Below are 22,446 nucleotides of genomic sequence, written 5' to 3'. Positions count from 1 at the left end.
ATTAATACTGCTTCATACAGATAACCTTATCAGACCTCAAGAACAGCCTTCCATGTCTATATTTATAAGAGAAGAAGAGGAATGAGGATGAAATATTCAATTCAAATTAAATCTACCAGGAAACAAAGTCTCTCTTTATCCCAACTCTTGTAATTACTTTTTTCATTCCTACATTCAATTGTTCCATCTAGCACATTATGTCCTATACAGTAAGTCCCCCACATACAAATGAGTTCCATTCTGAGAGCGCATTCAAAAGTCCAATTTGTTCATAAGTCCAACAAAGTTAGCCTAGGTACCCAACGAACACAATCGGCTACATAGTACTATACTGTAATAGGTTTGTAATACTTTTCACACAAATAATACATAAAAAAGCAAACACAAAAAATAAAGAACACATTTTTAATCTTACAGTACAGTACCCTGAAAAGTACAGTAGTACAGTACAACAGCTGGCACACAGAGGCATGTTCGCATCTTTGAAAGTTCGCAACTTGAAGGTTTGTTATGTGGGGGACTTACTGTACTGATAAGTATAGGTAAATAGACAACTTTGTTACCTGATGGAATAGCCTTTAATCATGATAACATTTATAAAATCAAGTGTACTAGAAGCAAACAACTCCTTCATTTAATTCATTCAAGTGTGGTGGAAGATGTGGGATTAATGCCACTCACTGTGTTGTTCTGGAACATTTCCTCACATGGAAGCCACCATCCACCCCAAGCAGTGGATGGGTGATTGAAAGTTACACAGGTATTGGTAATGAAGTAGTAAACATTTCCACAACTCACCCTTGAATTAACTATTTCCAGGGAGACATTCTGAGGCGGGGCACTTGGCACTAGAAGAAATAAAACAAGGTGAGATCGTTATTGCCAAAGTCACGAAAGAGAAACTCCAACCCTCTGTGAAAAGAGAAAGCATGTCTTTTTCACTGTTCATAAGGATAATCAGGTAGGTAATTCCAGGCACTTCAAAATTTTCCTGGAGAGATGAAAAATGACTGCATTTGTTTTTCTCACTTAGTGGCCCAGTTATCCATCTAGGGAGCCCCCAAAACTCTTAGGCAAAAAGCACCTGCCATGATACTAAATACTGCCATTTAATTACAGCTTTCCAGTGATAACCTTCCCAGAGGAACCAATAAAAACACACGGGAGATTTCCTAGAGTGGTTTAAGGGCTTAAGATATTGTGCATTTCAGGACCTCCACAGTTTTATGATGAAATATGTCACTCTAACGGTCACTCTTGTTGCTTAATCTTTTTAAATGCAACCTTTATTATCCCTTAAAAAGTGAAAAGAAGAAATACATCCCTTTTCTTTTTCTCACACTTTGTAATTAAATCTCTGTGTCATAGATGCAAGCAGGTTACCAGAGAGCATTTGGTGAGCCAATTCTATTAACAAAGGAGCAATTTATTTTTCTTCGTGGGTTTTCTAGGTATTTTGCTTCTCTTACTTGCATTTTGATTGTTCCAATCCTTCATGGAAGGAGGAAGAACATATACAGCTTTCTTTATAATACTTCTAATGGATATTTACTATATCAAAAAGTGAATATTCTATCAAGTTAGTAATTCAATGATAGCCATTCACTGAATGACTGTAATATCTCAAGTACTATTCTAGATGTCTTGGATGAATCATATAAATAAATAAATAAATAAATAAATAATTCTGCCCCACAACAGTCATATAAGTAGCATTCAGTAAATGCTTAATATATATAAATCAGAGTATTCCTTATCTTTTTTCATGACAAATTTACAAATTTAATAGAGGAGAAAGGCTTTCAGCATCTTCAAAAATTTAAGGGCCATTTTTGTTATGTCCCTCTTCTTTAATTTGAACTTGGACAATAATCTGTTTTCCTGGGGTGCTTATATTTACCCTGAATTTATTTAACTCCTACTCTGATTTTGCCTTCTCAAAAGTAATCACTATGAGGGCATGATATATGCCTGATTAATCTTTAAATCCTCCAAACTGACATTCAATTAATATTTACTGACTCAAAAATTAAATGAACAAGTGGATACTTACTTAAATATTAGCTCCTGGACCTTTCTGGACATGATAGGAATTATAATCACTCATTTTGTTTGACTTTGATGAATAAGTGATAAACATGATAGGAATTATAGTCACTTATTTTGTTAGTACTTGATAAAGGTTATTAGCAATGTAACGTGTGGTAAAATGTTTATCAGAGCTTGTTTTTCATGAATTAGGTCAACAAGCATTCTTTCAAAACATATTTCATTATTTAGGAGATAGACTTTATTTTTTAATTTCATTTAATTCTGCTATGGTTTTCTTATCAAATACAGAATATAACCTTCACAGGAACCAGGATTTTTGTCCTTTTGATGCTGCATCCCCAATATTGATGTGTGTTAAGCACATGGGGCACACTCAGCAAATATATATTGAATGAATCAATTAATAGAAAGACTATAAGATTACAATAAAATATTTTTCATATTTAGAGTTTCAGTCAACAAATTTGGTCACAATAAAAAAAGTTTATAATTTTGCAATTTTATTTTTTAAATTAAGGTATAACATATAGGAAAGTGCATAAACTTGAATGTATGACTGGATAAAGTGGTGTGTGTGTGTGTGTGTGTGTGTGTGTGTGTACATCCCCATTTAAACACCACCTAGATCAAGATATAGAACATTTTCAATAACCTGGAAAGCTCACTGTGTCCCTTCTTAGTCAGTATCTTTCTGATAGTAACCACTACTTATTATCACCTCTAACTCCACAGATTAGTTTATTTTGAGCTTACTAAAAGCAAAACTATAGTTGTGTGTTCTCTTTCCCAGAGGCTGGCTTCTTTCGCTTACTTCTTGAGATCCATTCATATTGTTGCATGTAGCAATAGTTTTTTGTTTTGTTTTGTTGCTCCATAGTATTACAATGTACAATTATTCTAATTTATATTTATCTGTTCTACTGATGAATGGCATTTGGATCAATTTCTAGTTTGGAGTTATGAGAATAAAGCTGCTATGAAAATTTTAGTTTGTGTCTTCTGCTGGACAACTGCACTCATTTCCTTCATTCATTTATACCTAGGAGTGGAAATACTGGTGGTGGGGGACCCCCTATGAGGGTTAAACATATGTTAAGTTTTAATAGATACAAAGTTTTCTAAAGTGACTGTACCAAGAAAAGATTAAAGATAGGCTGGAAATAAAAATAATTTGTGTGATCAGAAGAACTAAAAAAAAACTGATGTTCTCACAATGAGGAAGAATTTAATATGACCCACATTCAAATCACTCTGTAAAGCAGTAAAAATTAAAACAGGTACAAACTGAAAAAAAAAAGCTATGTTCTAAATCATATAATTGCACAGCTTCTGAAAAATATATTCTTTAAAAGCAAAGATTGGGAATAATGTCTTAATATTAGGTGATAATAAATCACTTCTTACTGATGAAAAATATTTCTAGTTTAGGTTTCATATGATATTCTAACATTTATATCATATTATACTTTACTAATCATATTACACACACTTTTGACCAATTAAATAATATGAAAACACAGAATACTGGAGGAAAGAGAAGGTATTTAAATTTATCATACATTTTGTTCTAGGTACTGTGCTAGTTGATAAGTAACCCTTAAATCTCACTTTAATGAAAGTTTATAAATGGCATTTAACTCCTCATTTCAGAAAGCCAAGAATATATAAGAACAATAATAAACTACCACAATTTGATAATTTTCCATATTAGGAATTTAAAGCCATCAAGTCCCAAAGGTGGACTGTAACAACGGTGTTAATGAATTTTGCCTAGTTTTTTACAATATAAATTTCTCCTACTTTTCACAGATGGCACACTGGCTATTCTTGCCTTACACAGTCAGGAAAAAAAGTGGACGGTGTTTTTCTACAGTATTTTTAGTTATTATTCTCTTCTTCTTACTATCAATTTCCGTACTATTTACAAATAAATAGATACAATAGATAGGATTAGATGCTTGGTGGAAGTGAGTGGAATCCACGTTTATCTATTGGGACTTTCTTTATTTGTCTTATTTGACAACGCTTCATTGTTTCATGAGGCAGAGGGGAAGGACATAGTTCATTGCTTTTCTCTTCGAAATGTCAAGTAATTTATCAATTACAATAGGTTCATTAAAGCCAATCAGAGGCATTTGGTCTGGAAACTCCTCTCAATGTGGTGGAGCATGCTGGTTTAATCACATGGTGATGAAGCATTCTGTAGAGTAGATTAAGTTCTCAAACTTGTAAATGAATCGTACATATAGTCACTTGAATTCCTCCCCTTAGCAAGTGTGTGCTGTCCTGTACACATAATTTGTGGATTGAAAGAATTTATATGTAGCCCTGAGCTTTTTTCTTGAAGGACCTAATATGAGACATTTATTATAGAATAAGAGAAACAATATATTTCCACACTGAATCCCCCTTCTTTACTTGCTTATATGACCTGGCTCTGCTGCTTACTAGCTTTTGTGACCTCTACCTTAGTTTTGACATCTGTAAAGTAGGGAAAAATACAGTGTTGTGAAGTGTGTGGAGCAGGGCCTTGCACTAATAAGTACTCAATAAATATTAGCGATAACAGTAAGAAGCACATTCCTATAGCTAAGCTTGCCTATAAAATTTGGTCCCTCTGCTTTTGAACACAGGGCAAGTTGGCACGGGCACCAATAAATGTTGATTAATTCATAAAATCTGTTAGTAACCTATTCATGTCAACTGGTTCCAGAGACAGTGCTTAAGAACAAACTGGCAAAACTACTTACAGTCTACACTAAATATTAGGCTGTCTGGCTTGATGCTCTACAACCCCAACGGTTTGAAGAAGTGGAACGCTGTAAACTAATGATATACTAGGTGGAGGAATCTGAACAAAAACGTGTTTCTTCCCAGAAAAACAATTAAAACAGAGCTAACTTAGAGATGACAGCTCCTCAGAATAAAACCTTTACAAGCATCTTAGCATAACATGGATACTTTGGGGATAATTAATTAAGAAAAAAAGTTATTTGCATCTTATTTTTGCTTTTATTCCATTTTTCTATAGTCCCAATATAAATTTTTTATGGTAAGAATTTCTCTGGCCTTATAGGAAATCTGATGCTCTCTATAACACATATATATTTACACATGATCATATGTTAAGTTAGTCACACAAAGAGGAAGTCCTAAAGATGAGTCTATACTTACAAACATCTGTACAGGTGTGGCTGAACTGTCTGATTAATTCAATAAATATTTACTGAGTCAGGAGGGATACAGAGATGAATATAACATCATCCCTCATATTAAGGAACACTTAGAATAATGAGAAAAAGAGACATTGGCATAGATAACATTTATTAAACATTTAAATATATGCCATGCCCATGTTTTAGGTGCTTATGTGGATTAAACATTTGATTTTCACAACATCTCCCTTGTATAACATCCAGAAAGTCAAGGAGAACAGGGCTTTGTGACTTACAGCTGGGAAGCAGGTGACTGTTAATCGTAATTAAATTCATCTGTATGTGACCTCAGCCTGAATAGCTTCAGCAGAGAGTAGAGGACATCAGATTGAAGTACAAGAGATGAGTTTATTGTAAAGATGAAAGCAGACGAGGTTGAAGTACCCACCCCTAGGGGCCCCTGAAGTTCATGTGCTCTCTCTCAAGTGCATCTGATAGAGGGAAGCTGGGGTCCCTTGCAGAGTGATGCTTGTTGGATTAGAGTCAGGAAATCCTTTCATTTAAGGACAGGCATTTTCTAAATCCTAAATGTTGCAATACTTCTAGATAATAATTCTTGGATTAATGAGTAATAATCTGTCTTTCTCACTTATGACATTTAAAACCAAAGTAGAGAATAAGGCCACAGCATTACAGTTCAGTGTGTGAATGAAATCTACATAAATTATGTAAAATATTCATTTTCACTTGTTTTCCTTTTATTTTTATAATTATAAGTTGTGAAGTAATTTATTCTGCCAATAAATATTCTGTTCTGTCTTCAATAACAGAATCAGATGGATGGGCTTAAGAATTACATTAAAAATTATACCAAAGCAGTGTCAGATATAAAGTATTATTTTACATTGAAATTGCAAATGAACATTACTCCTCTGTCTTCTTTACACTATCCTTAATAACATGCATGCCCTTCTTCATTTCACTGATATTGTATGAAATATCCACCCAGATGCTTTCCTAGATTGAAGCAAGGTTGGCTCAGTCAAGGAATCACAAACTAAAGTCATTTTTTTGAAATTCGAAAGATCAATAATTTATAGAATTACACATACCAACATGGAAACCGTTGCTGAAAAGAAATAGCTTGATGCCTTTTTAGTATTCATGGAGGTCACATCTCTGCATTTCTGCACCTGCCTGAATTGTCACTGGCCCCATATCATATGCTCTGCTGTGCTTTATTTTCACTTTTCATTAAACTTCCAACCTTTCATTATCATCCATTTTTAGATCCCTAGTTTCCTCTGCTACTGCTTTGTCAAATTCATCTACTTCATTAAGATTTCTTTCTCTTTTTTATGGCATTAGAAAATATGTCTCATCTTTCATTTGTTAGGCAAAGTAAAACTAAAATATAAATTTTCATATTCAGTTTTAATACTTTCAATACGTATATGTAGGAGGACTGTCCATCATTTACACTTTTAATCATCTACCACTGTTTAGAAGGAGAAACAAAAGAAAGATGCTGATGTAAATTAGCCCACACACATGTACAAATGTGTTTGTATTTATAGGAATAAAGGGAAACACACACAAAGAAATGACTCTGAGCTCTCGGGCAGCAGTCACACTTTGAAGATGACTAATTAGCATATCCTGATTCAGAGTGTATACCTTTTCAAAGTTTAAATTTGACTGTAATAGACAGTTTGAGTGAATTAGCCAAATTTCTGATGTATGCTAGTATACTCCATGAAGTTTTAGTTAGGAAGCCTTGAACATGGAATCTATGACATATATCCAATATTATTTCATTATTATAACAACTATGTGAGTCAAATTTCACTGTCTATAACTTACCATCAGAAAGCGTAACCACAGTTATGTCATCAGTAGATACTCCTGGTCCGTAGCGATTGTAAGCTAGGAATCGAAGACTATATTCCGTGAATTTTTTCAGGCCTTCCAGCTTATACGATAGTCCATCAACCTCTATATTCTGGAGACATAAAACACCAAAACTGTCATGCAGGAGACACGTAAAAGCTGAAATGGCAGCCATTCTGTGCAATCAGTGAATTGGATGTTAGACTCTTACTCACAAAACTACACTTTAACCTTACTATGAGTTGTTATAAAACCTAAATTGTGACACACACTCCCCCACTGAAGACCAAACCACTCTGTGGACCCTAGTTAAAACAGCACCATGCTATCTTTAGAGTCATTAAGTTCCAATTTGTTTAACACCACCCAATACATTGAATGGTGTGCACTATTAACACCCACACCAAAACCCTGACAGGCAGAAGGCAGCTTGTAAATCCACAGGAAGGCAGAGTTGCTCCTGTACCCAAAATGGAATAATTTACCAAGAAACAATAGAATTCTTCCTTCTTGTGCTGAAATATACCTGAGATTCTGGAAACTGACAGATACTTTGCTACAATTGTTATGGATACTTTGCTACAATTATTATCTCTCAAAATGCTGTGAGGTTAAGTTGGAATTGTTTTCAGCAGTTCACAGATGTAGAAATGAGGTAATGGAGGTGAAGGTCACTGAGCAAATCAGAGCCAGTTCACTCCAGAAGATCCATTATACAGCTCTTCCCAATGATCCTCACACTCTGTCTTGGGTGACACTATTTTTTAATTTATGTAAATGAATTGGTAAAATGCATTATTGAAGAACTAACATGTGTAGGAAAAGGGTAGAATAGAAAGGTGAAAATAAGAGCTAAATAGCATGGGAGCAGTAAACAAAAAAAATGGAATGAATGATTACTTAGGAGGATCTCAATAATTCTTATGCTATAACTTGGAACTTGGAACTGTTCTGAATAGAACTAATGCAAACATTTTATTTTAATGAAAAATATCTATCATGCAGTGTATGTGGAAGCATGAAGACCACACTATAATGGGCAAATTTCACAACACATCATAAGAACTTCAATATCCCAAGGTCATTTCTGGTCTTTCCTATTTAACTACCCACTTGTCTATGTATCTTTTCCCACATGAACTTGAGAATCTGGAAGTAAACATCTCAATAGTCAAATATATGTCACAAAATAGAATAGTTGAGTTTCATGTGTCTCCCTTAAGACTCATTTACTCTTACTTTACCTGAAAATCTAATTTGTTTATTTTCCAATGTCTGTGCTAACCACAGATTAGAAGCAAAATAGAAGGTAGTCTTCAGGAGTAAAGTAATTCTGAAAACAACGAGAAGTGATAGGTGACGGTCCCATGGCGGGGAGAAGACAGAAATAACATCAAACATATGAATGAAAAAAGAATGAAAAAAGCAATTTGACGGAAGTTGCTGAAAATAAGATTGATCATCCCTTAGGATAAGGACTGAAAATGCAAATACTTTTCTGGAACCACATGGGCTCGTTCAAATGTGGTTACACTGGCCCAGACCACAATATACTCAAACAAAAAATCTGCATCCTTTGTATTAACTTCATCTCATCGCCCATTTGCCTCTCTTACCACCCAAATTCAATTAAATTGCTTAACATTTTCAATAACAGTTACTTTAAAACTGGTCAGCTATCCAATTAATGTGCTGGATACTGGTTTATATCAAGAGCCTGCAGATCTCCTGCAATTTCTCCGATAGGCGATAGGAGTGGGGCCCATTCTCTTGCCTACCTGTTCCTTCCCCGTGGACACTTCAGTGCAGAACAATCTGTAACCTTGTACTGGACCATTTGCATAGGCAGGGGGTTCCCAGGTAATAAGAACTGAGGTAGGTGAGATAGATACGGCTTGCAGATTTTCTACTGGCCCTGGAACTTGCACTGTTTACAAGAGAAATTGATTAGTACAAGAAGGTCCTCTTTCTCAAAACAAACAGCATTTCATCTTTTACGGTTCAAGGAAATTATAGCACCATGTACTATTTTTAGAACCATATGGAATAAGAATATAAAAATATAGGATATAAACAGAAAGTTATGAAATTTTAGAATCATTTCATTTTAAAATTCAGAAGAGGACTTATATTAATCTAAATTACTTATTTCATTTTACGGTTGAGGAAACTGGTCAAGGAGTATAAGTGACTAGGGTAATGGCTGAATAAGAGTGGGATTCTTAATCTAAATTCTTAGTACGGAGAATTTTCCACTTTGCAAGTAGGCCTTTGCCTGTGTATTGCTAACTGCAGAAGGAAAAGAGAAAATGCAATTAGAATACTTGTACATCATGATCCTGCTTATAATTCAAATAGGCAGCACAGTTACGGTTAATTTACCACATTGTCCTTATTTAAGTCATCATTTTAAAATCTTGCCCAAATCTGGGTCCTTTAAATTAATTTCAGGATTTAATCTTCAATTTTACTTTCTAGTATTCTATCTTCTCTCATAACTATTACTTCACTTAATCAAGGATAAGAAGCTTGTTCATTAAAGAAATTAGATAAACACAGGTCTGCAATCACTTAACCAAAACAGTTATGTCCAGATGTGTTTCTATATCCAAAAATTTTCAGGTTTTAGAAATGTAACATGGTGCATACACAGTGTTTTATGTAACACCCCGAGTGGGGTCTGTGGTAGCACCCTGTTATTAAACCATATATTTGCAGCAAATATATGACATTCACACCAAACAGGATTATTAAAGACTATATATAGCCTAACATAAGGTCAAGTCAGTTTAGGGTGTGAAATGAGTTCAGAAAATCCTTCTGATTTTAGATTTGCAAATTCTGAATATGTGCAGAATTCTTTATTTGTGCCTATGGACCTGAAATTAAATATATGGTTTGTAAATGGTAAATTCAATAATCACATTAGTTACTATAATCTGAAATAAATAAATAGTCTCATCATTGCAAGCGTAACAACAACTTTAACTTAAACATGCTGTGTACTTCCCCCAGCCTTAGATACCACCTAGCTTTGGACAGATAGATATACATTTTTGGCCTCTAATTCAACTCTTGTGAGTTTGAACTTCCATAGCGAAATAGCATATGAAAACTCAGATGACATGACATCTGATGATATACTTCTTAGATCGGAATGGAACCTGTGTCTCTGGATCATTTTCGGAATTTGTTCCATGGAACCCAGCTCCTTAAGGCATTACCCAGCTCCTTAAGGCATTTTTTTTTGGGGAAAAAAATACTCACGTCAGAAACATATTTTATGTTGAGACAGGCTGGGACCTGGGCCGGGACCCATTGCTGCAGTGCACCTGGACAAACCTCTCCCCAAGCAACAGAATACAAAGAAACTATAAGGGACTAAAAATAACTGTGCATGTGCAGTTGGGGCAAATTATGGACAAGGATATACAAAAAGACCAAAAAAATTCCCAACTGCCACTTCTGAAGAGCTGGGAGCAAAGACAGGGTGTTGGGAGCAAAAGTAGGGTACTGCGCATGCCCCCTGCACTCAACACCACCAAATGGGTGGGGAGACCACCTAAGACACCCCTCTGGCCGAATCCTTGGACACACCCCTTCCCTCACTCCATAGAAGGAACCAGTTCGCCCTTCCTCAGGGAGCGAGCAAGGGAACCTGTTACTTGTTTTCGCTCCTCCCTGCTGCAGCATGGGCCCCAATAAAGCCTTGCTTGATTGGGGAAGGCCAAGAACCCTGGTCGGTATCAATGTCACCTTCACATATTTTCCCACCAGTCCCCAAATCTGGAGAATCGTTATTATTGACAATTGCATTCTTTTCACCTTAACAACTGATTATTAATAATTTCTTAAAAACTTATTTGGAAGACATTTTATACCTATAGAAAACGTTAAGAATGAGAAGAGTACATAGAACACCCTTGTTCCCTTTATCAAGATTTACCCATTATTAACACTTTGTTCTATAAACTTTATCATTCTCTCTCTCAATTATCTATCTATCTATCTATCTATCTATCTATCTATTGAGATTTAGTTGCACCAATCGGGCTCTCTACCCCTAAATTCTTTAATGCATATTTCCTAAGAATTAACGTGTGCACGAATAATATAGTTGTCAACTTCAGTGCATTTCATAGTAATACAATATCACTAATCGTCATCTGTGTCAACTGACTCAATAGTGTCATTTGTGTAGCATTTTCATCTCTAATTGAGGATCTAGTTTATGGTTAAGTTTGAATTTCTTTACCATATCTCTTTAGTCTGCTTTATACTGAAACAGTTCAAAAGACTTTCTTTATTTTTTAGGACATTTATATATATATATATATATTTTTTTTAATTTTTATTGGAGTATAGTTGATTTACAATGTTGTGTTAGTTTCAGGTGTACAGCAAAGTGAATCAGTTATACATATACATATATTCACTCCTTTATTTTTTAAGATTCTTTTCCCATATAGGCCCTTACAGAGTACTGAGTAGAGTTCCCTGTGCTATACAGTGGGTTCTTATTAGTCAACTATTTTATATATAGTAGTGTGTATATGTCAGTTCCAATCTCCCAATTTATCCCCCCTTCTCCCCAATACCCTGGTAACTATAAGTTTGTTTTCTACATCCGTGACTCTGCTTCTGTTTTATAAATAAATTCACTTGTACCCTTTATTTTTAGATTCCACATATAAGTGATATCATGTGATATTCGTCTTTCTGTGTCTGACTTATTTCACTCAGTATGACAATCTCTAGGTCCATCCATGTAGCTGCAAATGGCATTATTTTCTTTTTTATTGCTGAGTAATATTCCATTGTATATATGTACCACATCTTCTCTATCCATTCCTCTGCTGGTGGACATTTAGGTTGCTTCCATGTCCTGGCTATTGTAAATAGTGCTGCAATGAACATTGGGGTGCATGTATCTTTTTGAATTATGGTTTTCTCTGGGTATATGTCCAGGAGTGGGATTGCTGGGTTCTATTTTAATTAATAGAATGTTCTTCATTTTGGATTTGTCTTTGTTTCTTCATACTGAATCTAGGTTATACATTCCAAGCTGAAACAAAATGCAAGCGATGTCAGTCCTTCTCAAGGCATCACATCCAGAGGCATAAGATCTCTGTACCATCATTCATGTTAATTTTGAATAGCAGGTCAAGGTACTATCAGATTTCTCCACTGTAGAGTTAAGTGGTCCCCTGCATCCCCCCAGACCCCAGCCCTCTGCTCCATTGCTTACAACTAATAAACAATCTGTGTGGAGATACTACATTGGGAGTATGCTTTTTATCAATGCCTCTAGGTTCTTTGGGTGAACAAGAAACACATGAATGTGTATACACAGGTACACAGAAAAACGTTTAGGTGGATACATATACTCAAATACACAGATCCATATGCTATTCTTCATGACTCTATAGAGATTCCTCCCATTCCAGTCCATGGATGGGGTCATTCTTGCCTTCCTCATTCTTCTTTTACATGTCCTTTCTTCCAAAGGGAGAACTCTGAGTCCCAAACACTTGTATTTTGATAGACATTTCATGAGAGTATCCCCACGTCAGTACTCTTCCATGAAGCAGTAATTTTTCTATGGAAAATCCCTTATTTCATATACAAAGGAGACTTTAGTAGACATTGTTGAACAGTGGCAAGTCTTGCCTGTGTCAAAGTTTATAGTGATGCAGTTAGAATTGTATTATAACGAAGCAGACGTTTTCTTCCATGGGGAAAAAAAGCAAACTCAAAATTTGCCTGCTGATAACTCTTCAACGAGATTTTCGAAGTACAATATTTTAAATAACATTAGTAAAAACACTGATGACTTGTATACTTCTTTGATTACTTATATACTCACAAAGACAATGCAAACATTTCAAGAAGGGACATTTCTGATTCAGAATCTACTGTTCTTCTATGGAAGGGAGATAGAGAAAGGAGCAGAAACAGCAGCGAGATTGAATGAACCGCATAAGATATATGTTGAATGTGAGGTAACCAGGATTTTGAAAGTTCACATAGAGCATATTTGTGCAGTCCATTCATGTGTAAAGTATTAACTGAATGTGATTGAATGTGTCCTTTCTAGCTCTCCCATGGCTAAAGTGAAGGGGCATTGCTTACTAAGAACAGGGCTTATTCTGAGAGAAAAGATTCAGATTTTAAACTGGCCAAACTCCAAAGCCATCAGTCCCACTGTGACATGTAACACATTCAAGAAAGGTTTCCAGGACATGTCTGGGAGAAAGGAAGGGGAGGCAATGCTTGGGGAGTTTCTGCTTATCTGTTCTACTGGAGCACAATGGGGTGATGTGAAACAATTTAAAATGTTTTCAATATTTGAGGAACAAAGAAGAAAATGAGTTTGCACTTCACCTGAACCACCACATGCGGAGTCAGTGGCAACTTTGCTAAGGAGGCAGGGGTGTGAAGAGTGCCTATGTCACTCAGAGTTTCCTGAGGCTCCGGGTGTGGCTGGGAGAGAATCTAGAAATGACCCATGCACCCAGAGTGAGCCACCTGAGAATCTGGAAGGACAAGCTGAAAGGGCCACTTAGCATGGTAGGGGCACATGGCGGGCAGGGGGAGGCGGGAGGATGCAAAGCCTGTCTATGACTTTTTGAGTGCGTGGGGATCAATCACTTCCATCAGGCATTGTGGAGAAGAAACTACAGGGATGCTGCAGCTCAAGGCAACACCCCAACAATAACAAACATTAGACCATACTCCTCCCCTGATGATTCCAGCCACGGCTGCTTAGTGTCCTGGCTGTTAGGAGAATGGTCCAAATCCTTCACTGAGTTTCCCAAACAGTAAGAACAGCTGTCTTCTCCAGAGATATGCACAAGGCTAGGTATAGAGAAAGTAATCAATAAATGTGTGTCAAGTGAAGGGCTTTATATGCAGTTACCAAATGTTATGGTAAATCACAAGCCTAAAATACATAGTCTAACTCGTTTGGTTTTGTTGATTCAGCATTGTCACTATGAGTGATCAGAACATTGTATTTTCCTAACACACCTGATGAGAACTAAAGCTGCTATATATGTCCGTGTTTCTCGTATACATGAGAGTCTGTGTACACTTTGCCCACAGTATAATTTCTTTAAATGTACATGTGGCGTAGTTACCAGTGGGACAACATCAGGCAGTAAGTACCATAATTTGGATTCAGGACATACCGGTAGTGTCAATCCCAATCATCTGTTCACCAGCTGAATTATTCTCGCTTCCTAATGGTCACTGGACACCATCAGGGAAAAAAAGTGTACTTGGGAATCCAGAACAATTTCAAACAGAGATAATAGATACCGGAAGTAAAAAGGAACATTCAGAGCATTTAGTTTAAGCATTCACAGACAACAGTATGTGTTTTCATAGATTTCATTTGACTTGTTAGTGTAAAGTTTCCAATCGTCTTTTTCTGAAAAAGGATTGTATTTTAGAATAAGATAATTTCCTACTTTATGTTTTAAAATATAATTTATTTCATGATCTGATTGAATCGGTAGAGTTTCTTTAATATCCTCATATATGAAGATAAAAATACTATAATCCTATGTTATCATGAATTACATGAAATTAATCTAATTTAATCCAATCCAATATAATCTAATCTATTCAAATGTAAGCAACTCATCAATCAATGCCAGCCTAACCAACTACCTTTTTATTTTTTTATTATATATAAAGTATTGATTAGAATTGTGAACTGTCTAAACCTAAGTAAAAATGAATTATTCTTCCACATAAACCAAAGACTCTTTAGAAACTGAATAATTTAATAAATTTTACAGAGAAATGTCAGTTAAGTGATATATGAGCATTCATTTTTATTTTTTTATTATTTTTTTAATACAGCAGGTTCTTAATAGTTATCTATTTTATACACATCAGTGTATACATGTCAATCCCAATCTCCCAATTCATCAAACCACCACCCCACCCCCCACCACTTTCCCCCCTTGGTGTCCATTCACTTGTTCTCTACATCTGTGTCTTAATTTCTATGCTGCAAACCTGTTCATCTGTACCATTTTTCTAGGTTCCATATATATGTGTTAATATACGATATTTGTTTCTCTCTTTCTGACTTACTTCACTCTGTATGACGGTCTGTAGATCAATCCACGTCTCTACAAATGACCCAATTTCATTCCTTTTTATTGCTGAGTAATATTCCATTGTATATATATACCACATCTTCTTTATCCATTCATCTGTCGATGGGCATTTAGGTTTCTTCCATGAGCTGGCTATTGTAAATAATGCTGCAATGAACGTTGGGATTCATGTCTCTTTTTGAATTATGGTTTTCTCTGGGTATATGCCCAGTAGTGGGATCGCTGGGTCATACGGTAGTTCTATTTTTAGTTTTTTAAGGACCCTCCATACTGTTCTCCATAGTGGCTGAATCAATTCACATTCCCACCAACAGTGTATGAGGGTTCCCTTTTCTCCACACCCTCTGCAGCATTTATTTTTTCTAGATTTTTTTCATGATGGCCATCCTGACAGGTGTGAGATGATATTGCATTGTACTTTTGATTTGCATTTCCCTAATGATTAGTGATGTTGAGCATCCTTTCATGCGTTTGTTGGCAATCTGTATATCTTCTTTGGAGAAATGTCTATTTAGGTCTTCTGCCCATTTTTGGATTGGGTTATTTGTTTTCTTGATATTGAGCTGCATGAGCTGCTTTTATATTTTGGAGATTAATCCTTTGTCAGTTGCTTCATTTGCAAATATTTTCTCCCATTCTGAGGGTTGTCTTTTCATCTTGTTTATGGTTTCCTTTGCTGTGCAAAAGCTTTTAAGTTTTATTAGGTCCCATTTGTTTATTTTTATTTCCATTTCATATATACGTATATATTTATATACATAAATACAGATATAGATATACAGTCATATATATATATATATATATATATACACACACACGCACAGATATATACAGAGAGAGATAGATATAGGTATATACAGTATATGTATAGATATACATACCTGCAGTTTCTGCATGTCTGGATTCAACCAACCTCAGTTCAGTTCAAAAATACAAAAAAAACAAAAAATTCCAGAATGTTCCAAAAACCAAAACTTGAATTTGCTGTACTGTGGCAACTATTTACATAGCATTTACATTTTACTTACAACTATTCACATAGCATTTAGATGGTATTAGGTGTTATAAGTAATCTAGAGATATTAATAATTAATCAAGATTAAATATACTGGAGGATATGTGTAGGTTATATGCAAATACAAATACTACCTCATTTTATGTAGGATACTTAAGCATCTTCAGATTTTGGTATCAATGGGGGAGCCCTGAAATCAATGCCAATGAAGATACTGAGGGACAACTGTACAGACATATGGGCATACCTTGGAGATACTGTATATTAGGTTCCAGACCACCCCAATAAAGCAATTATCACAATAAAGGAAACCAAAATTTTTCATTTCCCAGTGCCTATAAAAAGTCATGTTTACACTGTACTGTATTCTGTTAAGTGTGCCTTATGTCTAAAAAAAATGTACATAATTTAAAAATACTTCATTGCTAAAAAATGCTAACTATCATCTGAAACCTCAGTGAGCCATAATCTTTTTGCAGGGGGAGGGTCTTGCCTTGATGTTGGTGGTGGCTGACTGATCAGGGTGGTGGTGCTAAAGCCTGGGGCAGCTGTGGCATTTTCTTAAAATAAGACAACAATGCAGTTTGCCACATCGATTGACTCTTCCTTTCACTTGAACACTCAGAGGTCATTCTAAGGTTATTAATTGACCTAATTTCACTATTGTTGTGCCTGAAGGAATAAGGAGGCCTGAGGAGAGAGGGAGAGGGGAGTGGCCTGTCAGTGGAGCAGTCAGAACACATCCAACATTTATCAGTTAAGTTCACCTTCTTTATATGGGTGCAGTTTGTGGAACTCCAAAAGACTTACAAGAGCAACATCAAAGATTATTGATCACAGATCACCATGACAAACAGAATAATCATGAAAAATTCTGAAATATTGCAAGAATTACCAAAATGTGACATAGAGACAGGGAAGTGAGCAAATGCCATTGGAAAACTGGTGCCAAGAGACTTGTTCAAGACAGGGTTGCCACAGATCTTCAATTTGTAAAAAATGTAGTGTCTGCAAAGTGCAATAAAGCAAAGCACAATAAAATGAGGTCTGCCTGTATATAGATAGAGAGATAGAGAGATAGAGAGAAAGAGTTAATCATCCAGACCAAAATACCACCTGCACGTGGGACATTCTTTTTCACAGCATTCCTGGATAGTGCCAAGACTCTGTTTTACTTTGAAACTGAGTTCCCCTAAAACTGAGTTCCTCTGCCAAGTTTATGATTAACTCCTCTATCCAAAACTTTACTCCCTTTCTTCTCCTAAACCTGTTCCCCTCAAGACTGAGCACTATCAAAGAAAAGGGGGATTGAAACCATGTACAAGCCCCTGTGCCCTTGTCCTTTGAAGTAAAAGGCTTCTGCTTTAGTCTCCCAAGCCTCCCTTGAGTCTCAAAAGGCTGGCTCAAGAGTTAATCATTAGCAGCCAAAAATAAATAAAATAAAATAAATTAATTAATTAATAATAATAAAAAGAGTTAATGATTAGGAAATGTGAAGACGTAGAAACAAAGAATAGCTGTTGGGTCAGGAAACTGGTAACAATTTAGACTATAAATCTGCCACAGAGCAGAATCACCCAACTCCCAGTTCCCTGAAAGATACAGATGAAGGCCTGACACACATTCCTAAGTTGTTTTTACAGGAAGCACACCCCCACCACATGAAAACTGCTGACCGCAAGCACGCAGACCCTGGACCGGTTGAAAAGAAGTTTGATGATGCAAAACTTCACCTTGAAGCCAACCAATTCGAGAATTCTGCATGAGCTGATCAGACACCCTGTGGCCCCCTCCCTCACTTTGCCTTTAAAACCTCTTCCCTGAAAGCCATTGAGGAGTTTGGGACTTTTGAACATGAGCTGCCCATTCTCCTTGCTTGGTGCCGTGCAATAAATGCTGTACTTTCCTTCACTATAACCCAGTGTCAACAGATTGGCTTTACCGTGCAGGTGAGAACAGAGGCAAGTTTGGTTAGGTAACAACATAAGCTATTACATGCTTACTCTTCTGCACAACAGTACTATAAATTCAAATTCCTGAATTCCCTAATATTTTCCTTTTGAATTATAGCTCTAACATCGGCCTGTGGATAATATATTGTGTTTTATGTTGATTGTGGAAATATGCATATGTGCTTGTGTGTGTGTATATCTGTATAAACACACACGAGTACATATACATATATTGATATATATATATGTACTTGTGTATTTATTCAGACCTATGTCTATAAACTATATTTATACATAACTTACACACTTTTCAATAAGTGATTCATTATATGCATATTAGAAAGAAAGAAAAAGAGGAAAACGGAAGACTCAAAGATGTTCAACAATAGGAATCAGATGTGAAATCAATACAGTTAAGAGCTTCAGCCTTCCACTTCATTACATTTTAGCATGTCAGTCAAGAGCCTTAATGGGTTTAACCACTCATCATTTCCAAGATGTCTTTAATAATCCCCACTGATCCCCACAGTTGGACAATAGTTTTGTGGCAAACTGCATCTAATTTCTCTCCATCTCTATTCCAGTTACCTCTTTCTTCAAAGAATGGAAAGATTTCAGAATAGATGCATAATCTATGCAAGTAACTCATCAATCAATGTCAACCTAACCAACTACCTTTTTAAATTTCAATATTGCATTACAGTAGAAATTCATTATAACACCTGTACCTAAGAACAAATTAAATACCTATGCTAGAGTAAATGAGCTGTATTACATGTCACTATTCGTACTAGGAACAGGAATTTCTGACTATATATAAGTTTATAGTGTAACAGGGTACTTTATAATGAGTTCTTATTGCATATTAACCTAAAGATGGCATATAAAGTTGGCTGAATCTTTAATAAGGCATGATTTATCACATATAATTATACTGATGACAGGATGTATGTCTGTGTTCTATATATGTATGAGTAGGTAAGTGGGGTGGGGGGAAGAATATTACAGTTTAATGAGCTACTTGATTAATTAAGAAAAGAGTCAGAAGGTATGATTTCTTGTCCCTACTCATGATAGAGACCAGTCATTGGCATCAAAGACCAAGGTGTCCATGGACCCCCTGAAATTGTCTGCATACTTTCAAAAATGTAATATGTACATTATTTGAGTTGTAGGGTACAAAGTTTCCATCATTAAGGTCTACAATTTCCTAAGTGGTAGCTCCCAGTGGATTAGATAATACCTCTGATTTCTTTTGACTCTGAAAATCAGTGACTCTATCATCAAATCATTTGTAGTGCTTATTAATTACTTTATAATGGGAAATATGGCAATAATTTCACTTTAAAATAGATATCTTCAACTTTTAATAAAATGCTATACTGTTTCATAAGCTGAAACATTTGTGAAATAGATGGTTCTATGTCATTTTGCAAATCATGGGTAAATCAAATGCATTTGAATTCATCTGGTTTAATTCATCAAATATTTTAGATTTTCCAAATGTTAGGACTTCTGATGATCAAAAAATCAAACAGCATATACAAATTAATACCCTATTTTATTTTCCTTTCCTTTCTCTTGCTCTGCGTCTATTCTAATATCTATTTGTCTACCTTCCTGACTTCTCTGTTCTGTAATTTGATATTTGTATTGAGCATGCTAAATTCCAAATTATGATTTATCAAATATATGCTTCTAAAAATGGGGGTTTAAATAACGTCTTCCAAATAAGAATGTGAATATAAGGTTTTCATAGAAAAAACTTTAGAAGGATCAAGACATGTCTCTGTCATCACAACACTGAATGAGGCTGATATCTTTTCACCATTATACTGATGTTTCGCAGCTGGTAGTCCGAAATGAAGACAAATGTTAGTGTCAGAAAATACCTAGTTGAACGTTTGAATATTTAAAGTCTTTTCAAAATAATTGCTTAGTACAGTGTTCCTAAATCATTAATTTAACAGCCACCAAATACTTTTTTTTTTTTTAAGAACTAAAGTAACTGTGCATTAAAAAAAAAAAAAAAATCACATGTGTTGTCATTCAAATAATGACCTGTAATTCACATGTCTTCAATTCAGGCCAGAATTCTGAGGGTGAGTCTACCTTCTTATTCATGTGCTAATACAAAAATGATTCTTAAGTCCATTTTTAAAAATGGATAGCAAGGGATCTAAATAATTATCTGTGGTGATCCAAATGGATTTAGGCCACAAAGCTCTCTTATTTAAGCAGCAGCTTCCATTTCCAATGATATCCTCACTGAATGTGTTTCAAATGCAAACCATTTCTGAAACTATTTGCATTTATTGATAATAAAGTGCATGCTTTGATTGCCTCTTTGATTTTTTTTTCTCCTGTAGTTAACAGCTTTAATGATATTTCTATGAAATCTGTTTCTATTCTGCAGGGGGACTGCAACATCAAAAAGCCTGCAGGCAATGCAATTATTAACATAATAAAACCCTTCTTGACTGAACTATGCACAGTTAGGAGATATGACAGTAGTTTGGCAAGGAAGAAGCACAAACTGTGGGGTAGGTTTCTATTACAAAACCACAGGAGCCTGACAAGATTTGGTTGGAGGAAGCAGTTATTACCTGAACATTTTATTGAATATTTTTGGTTTGAATAGGTGCTATCTGCTAACTCACAATATACTAAACTGTGTCATTATGTGTGCGTATATGTGTCTGCATCTGTGTGTCTGTAGACATACATATATTGATGTATCTATATATATATATACACACATATATATAAAATATGTGTGATTTATGACTTACATATTACTTATATATATAAACACGTATAAATGCTGATATATTAAATAATGGATATTTTTTGACAGCATAGGAGGGAAAACTTTAATGATTCTCTCTGAAGGAAAAAAATCTTAAAAGAAGTGATTACAGGGATAGCCTCAATGTAAGGTCTTTTCAGTGGAGTAACAGATTTTTCACTAACACCACCAAGCAATAATAACCTTGGTGAAGTACATAGCTTATGCTGAATTTCACTTTAGAAAACAAACAATGCCTAGAAAAGTAAAATGTAGTGGGTAATGTAGATTCCTGACCAAATGAGATTTCAAACCATTTAAACTGGAGATTTCCTCTCCCGTTGCGGAGCACAGGCTCCGGACGCGCAGGCTCAGCGGACATGGTCACGGGCCTAGCCGCTCCGCGGCATGTGGGATCTTCCCGGACCGGGGCACGAACCCGTGTCCCCTGCATCGGCAGGCGGACTCTCAACCACTGCGCCACCAGGGAAGCCCTAAACTGGAGATTTTTAAGTAATGTCAAAGGCAACTGTTTTTAATGAAACAGCAAAATTGCCAAAAATATAATACTGAAGTTAAAAACTTAAAGTTTCAGCCAAATGTGCTTAAATTTCCATATTACTGAAGGCTTATTGTCATGTAAACCTAATCATAATGACTTAAAAAAATTTTTTCCCAGAATAGCTTGGGTCTCCTTACTTTCCATTGTGATTGAAGTTTCTAGATAAAAGTAACAGCTCATTTTAAAGTCTAATCACACTCTTTATGTGTTTATAATACAATGCTTTCTCTAGTACTGTGAAATATTTTATCATGTAGAAACTTTTAAGGAACTTATTTTGACAAAGAAAACAAAAACAAACAAAAAAACACCTCTCTGGACTGGACAGATGATGAAGTATATAAGAACGCTAGAAATAGACCTACTGATGAAGTATATAGTAATTGAGGACAGTTATGGGAAGTTTGGTCAAGAGTGTTTCTTGAACAGCAGTTGAAAATTGCACTGATGGAAAAAGGAAGGACAGGAAATTCAGATGTGAAGGAGGAATCTAGTGAGTCAGGGTCAATGGGTGTGAATGAGTTTAATGAGTAATGGCCTTGATAATTGCCTTTCTGGAATAGAATTTACAAGTTGGTCAACAGAAAGAAAAACACTAGAGAATAGTTTGGGGAAGGCTTTAGATGAGGAAGTCTTTAAGTAAAAATAATGAGAATAATTCCAAAGTGAACTAATTAATGATGGCACAGTTAATCAGGAAACAACCCACAAACATGAAATTATCAATGATTAAATTGCTTATCTATTTTATTAGCATTATCAACAAATCAAATAGTGTTCTACTGATTTCTAAGAAAATGTGTGTCTCAAGATGCTTGAAGAAAGTTAAAAAACTCATCCATTTTTTGCAAGATGTTTGCCTCTAGAACTTCAGTTTGGGAACAAATGTTCACAAAAGAA

General features: G+C 35.4%; 1 protein-coding gene across 1 annotated transcript in view; it reads right to left on the bottom strand.

Annotated features, from left to right (window-relative positions):
* DCC (DCC netrin 1 receptor) overlaps positions 1–22,446 on the bottom strand; it is a 1,168,069-nt gene that overhangs the window by 318,616 nt on the left and 827,007 nt on the right. Inside the window, exons 10-12 of the mRNA XM_060310806.1 lie at positions 8,876–9,024; positions 7,071–7,209; positions 799–848 (exon numbers count right to left, since the gene is read on the bottom strand). Of these exons, the coding sequence (XP_060166789.1) occupies positions 799–848; positions 7,071–7,209; positions 8,876–9,024 (338 nt within the window). The remainder of the gene's footprint in view (positions 1–798; positions 849–7,070; positions 7,210–8,875; positions 9,025–22,446) is intronic.

Source organism: Globicephala melas, chromosome 13 (assembly GCF_963455315.2).
Source record: "Globicephala melas chromosome 13, mGloMel1.2, whole genome shotgun sequence".
In the NCBI taxonomy this organism is placed as follows: Eukaryota; Metazoa; Chordata; class Mammalia; order Artiodactyla; family Delphinidae; genus Globicephala; species Globicephala melas.
This window is presented reverse-complemented; position numbering and strand designations above follow the sequence as displayed.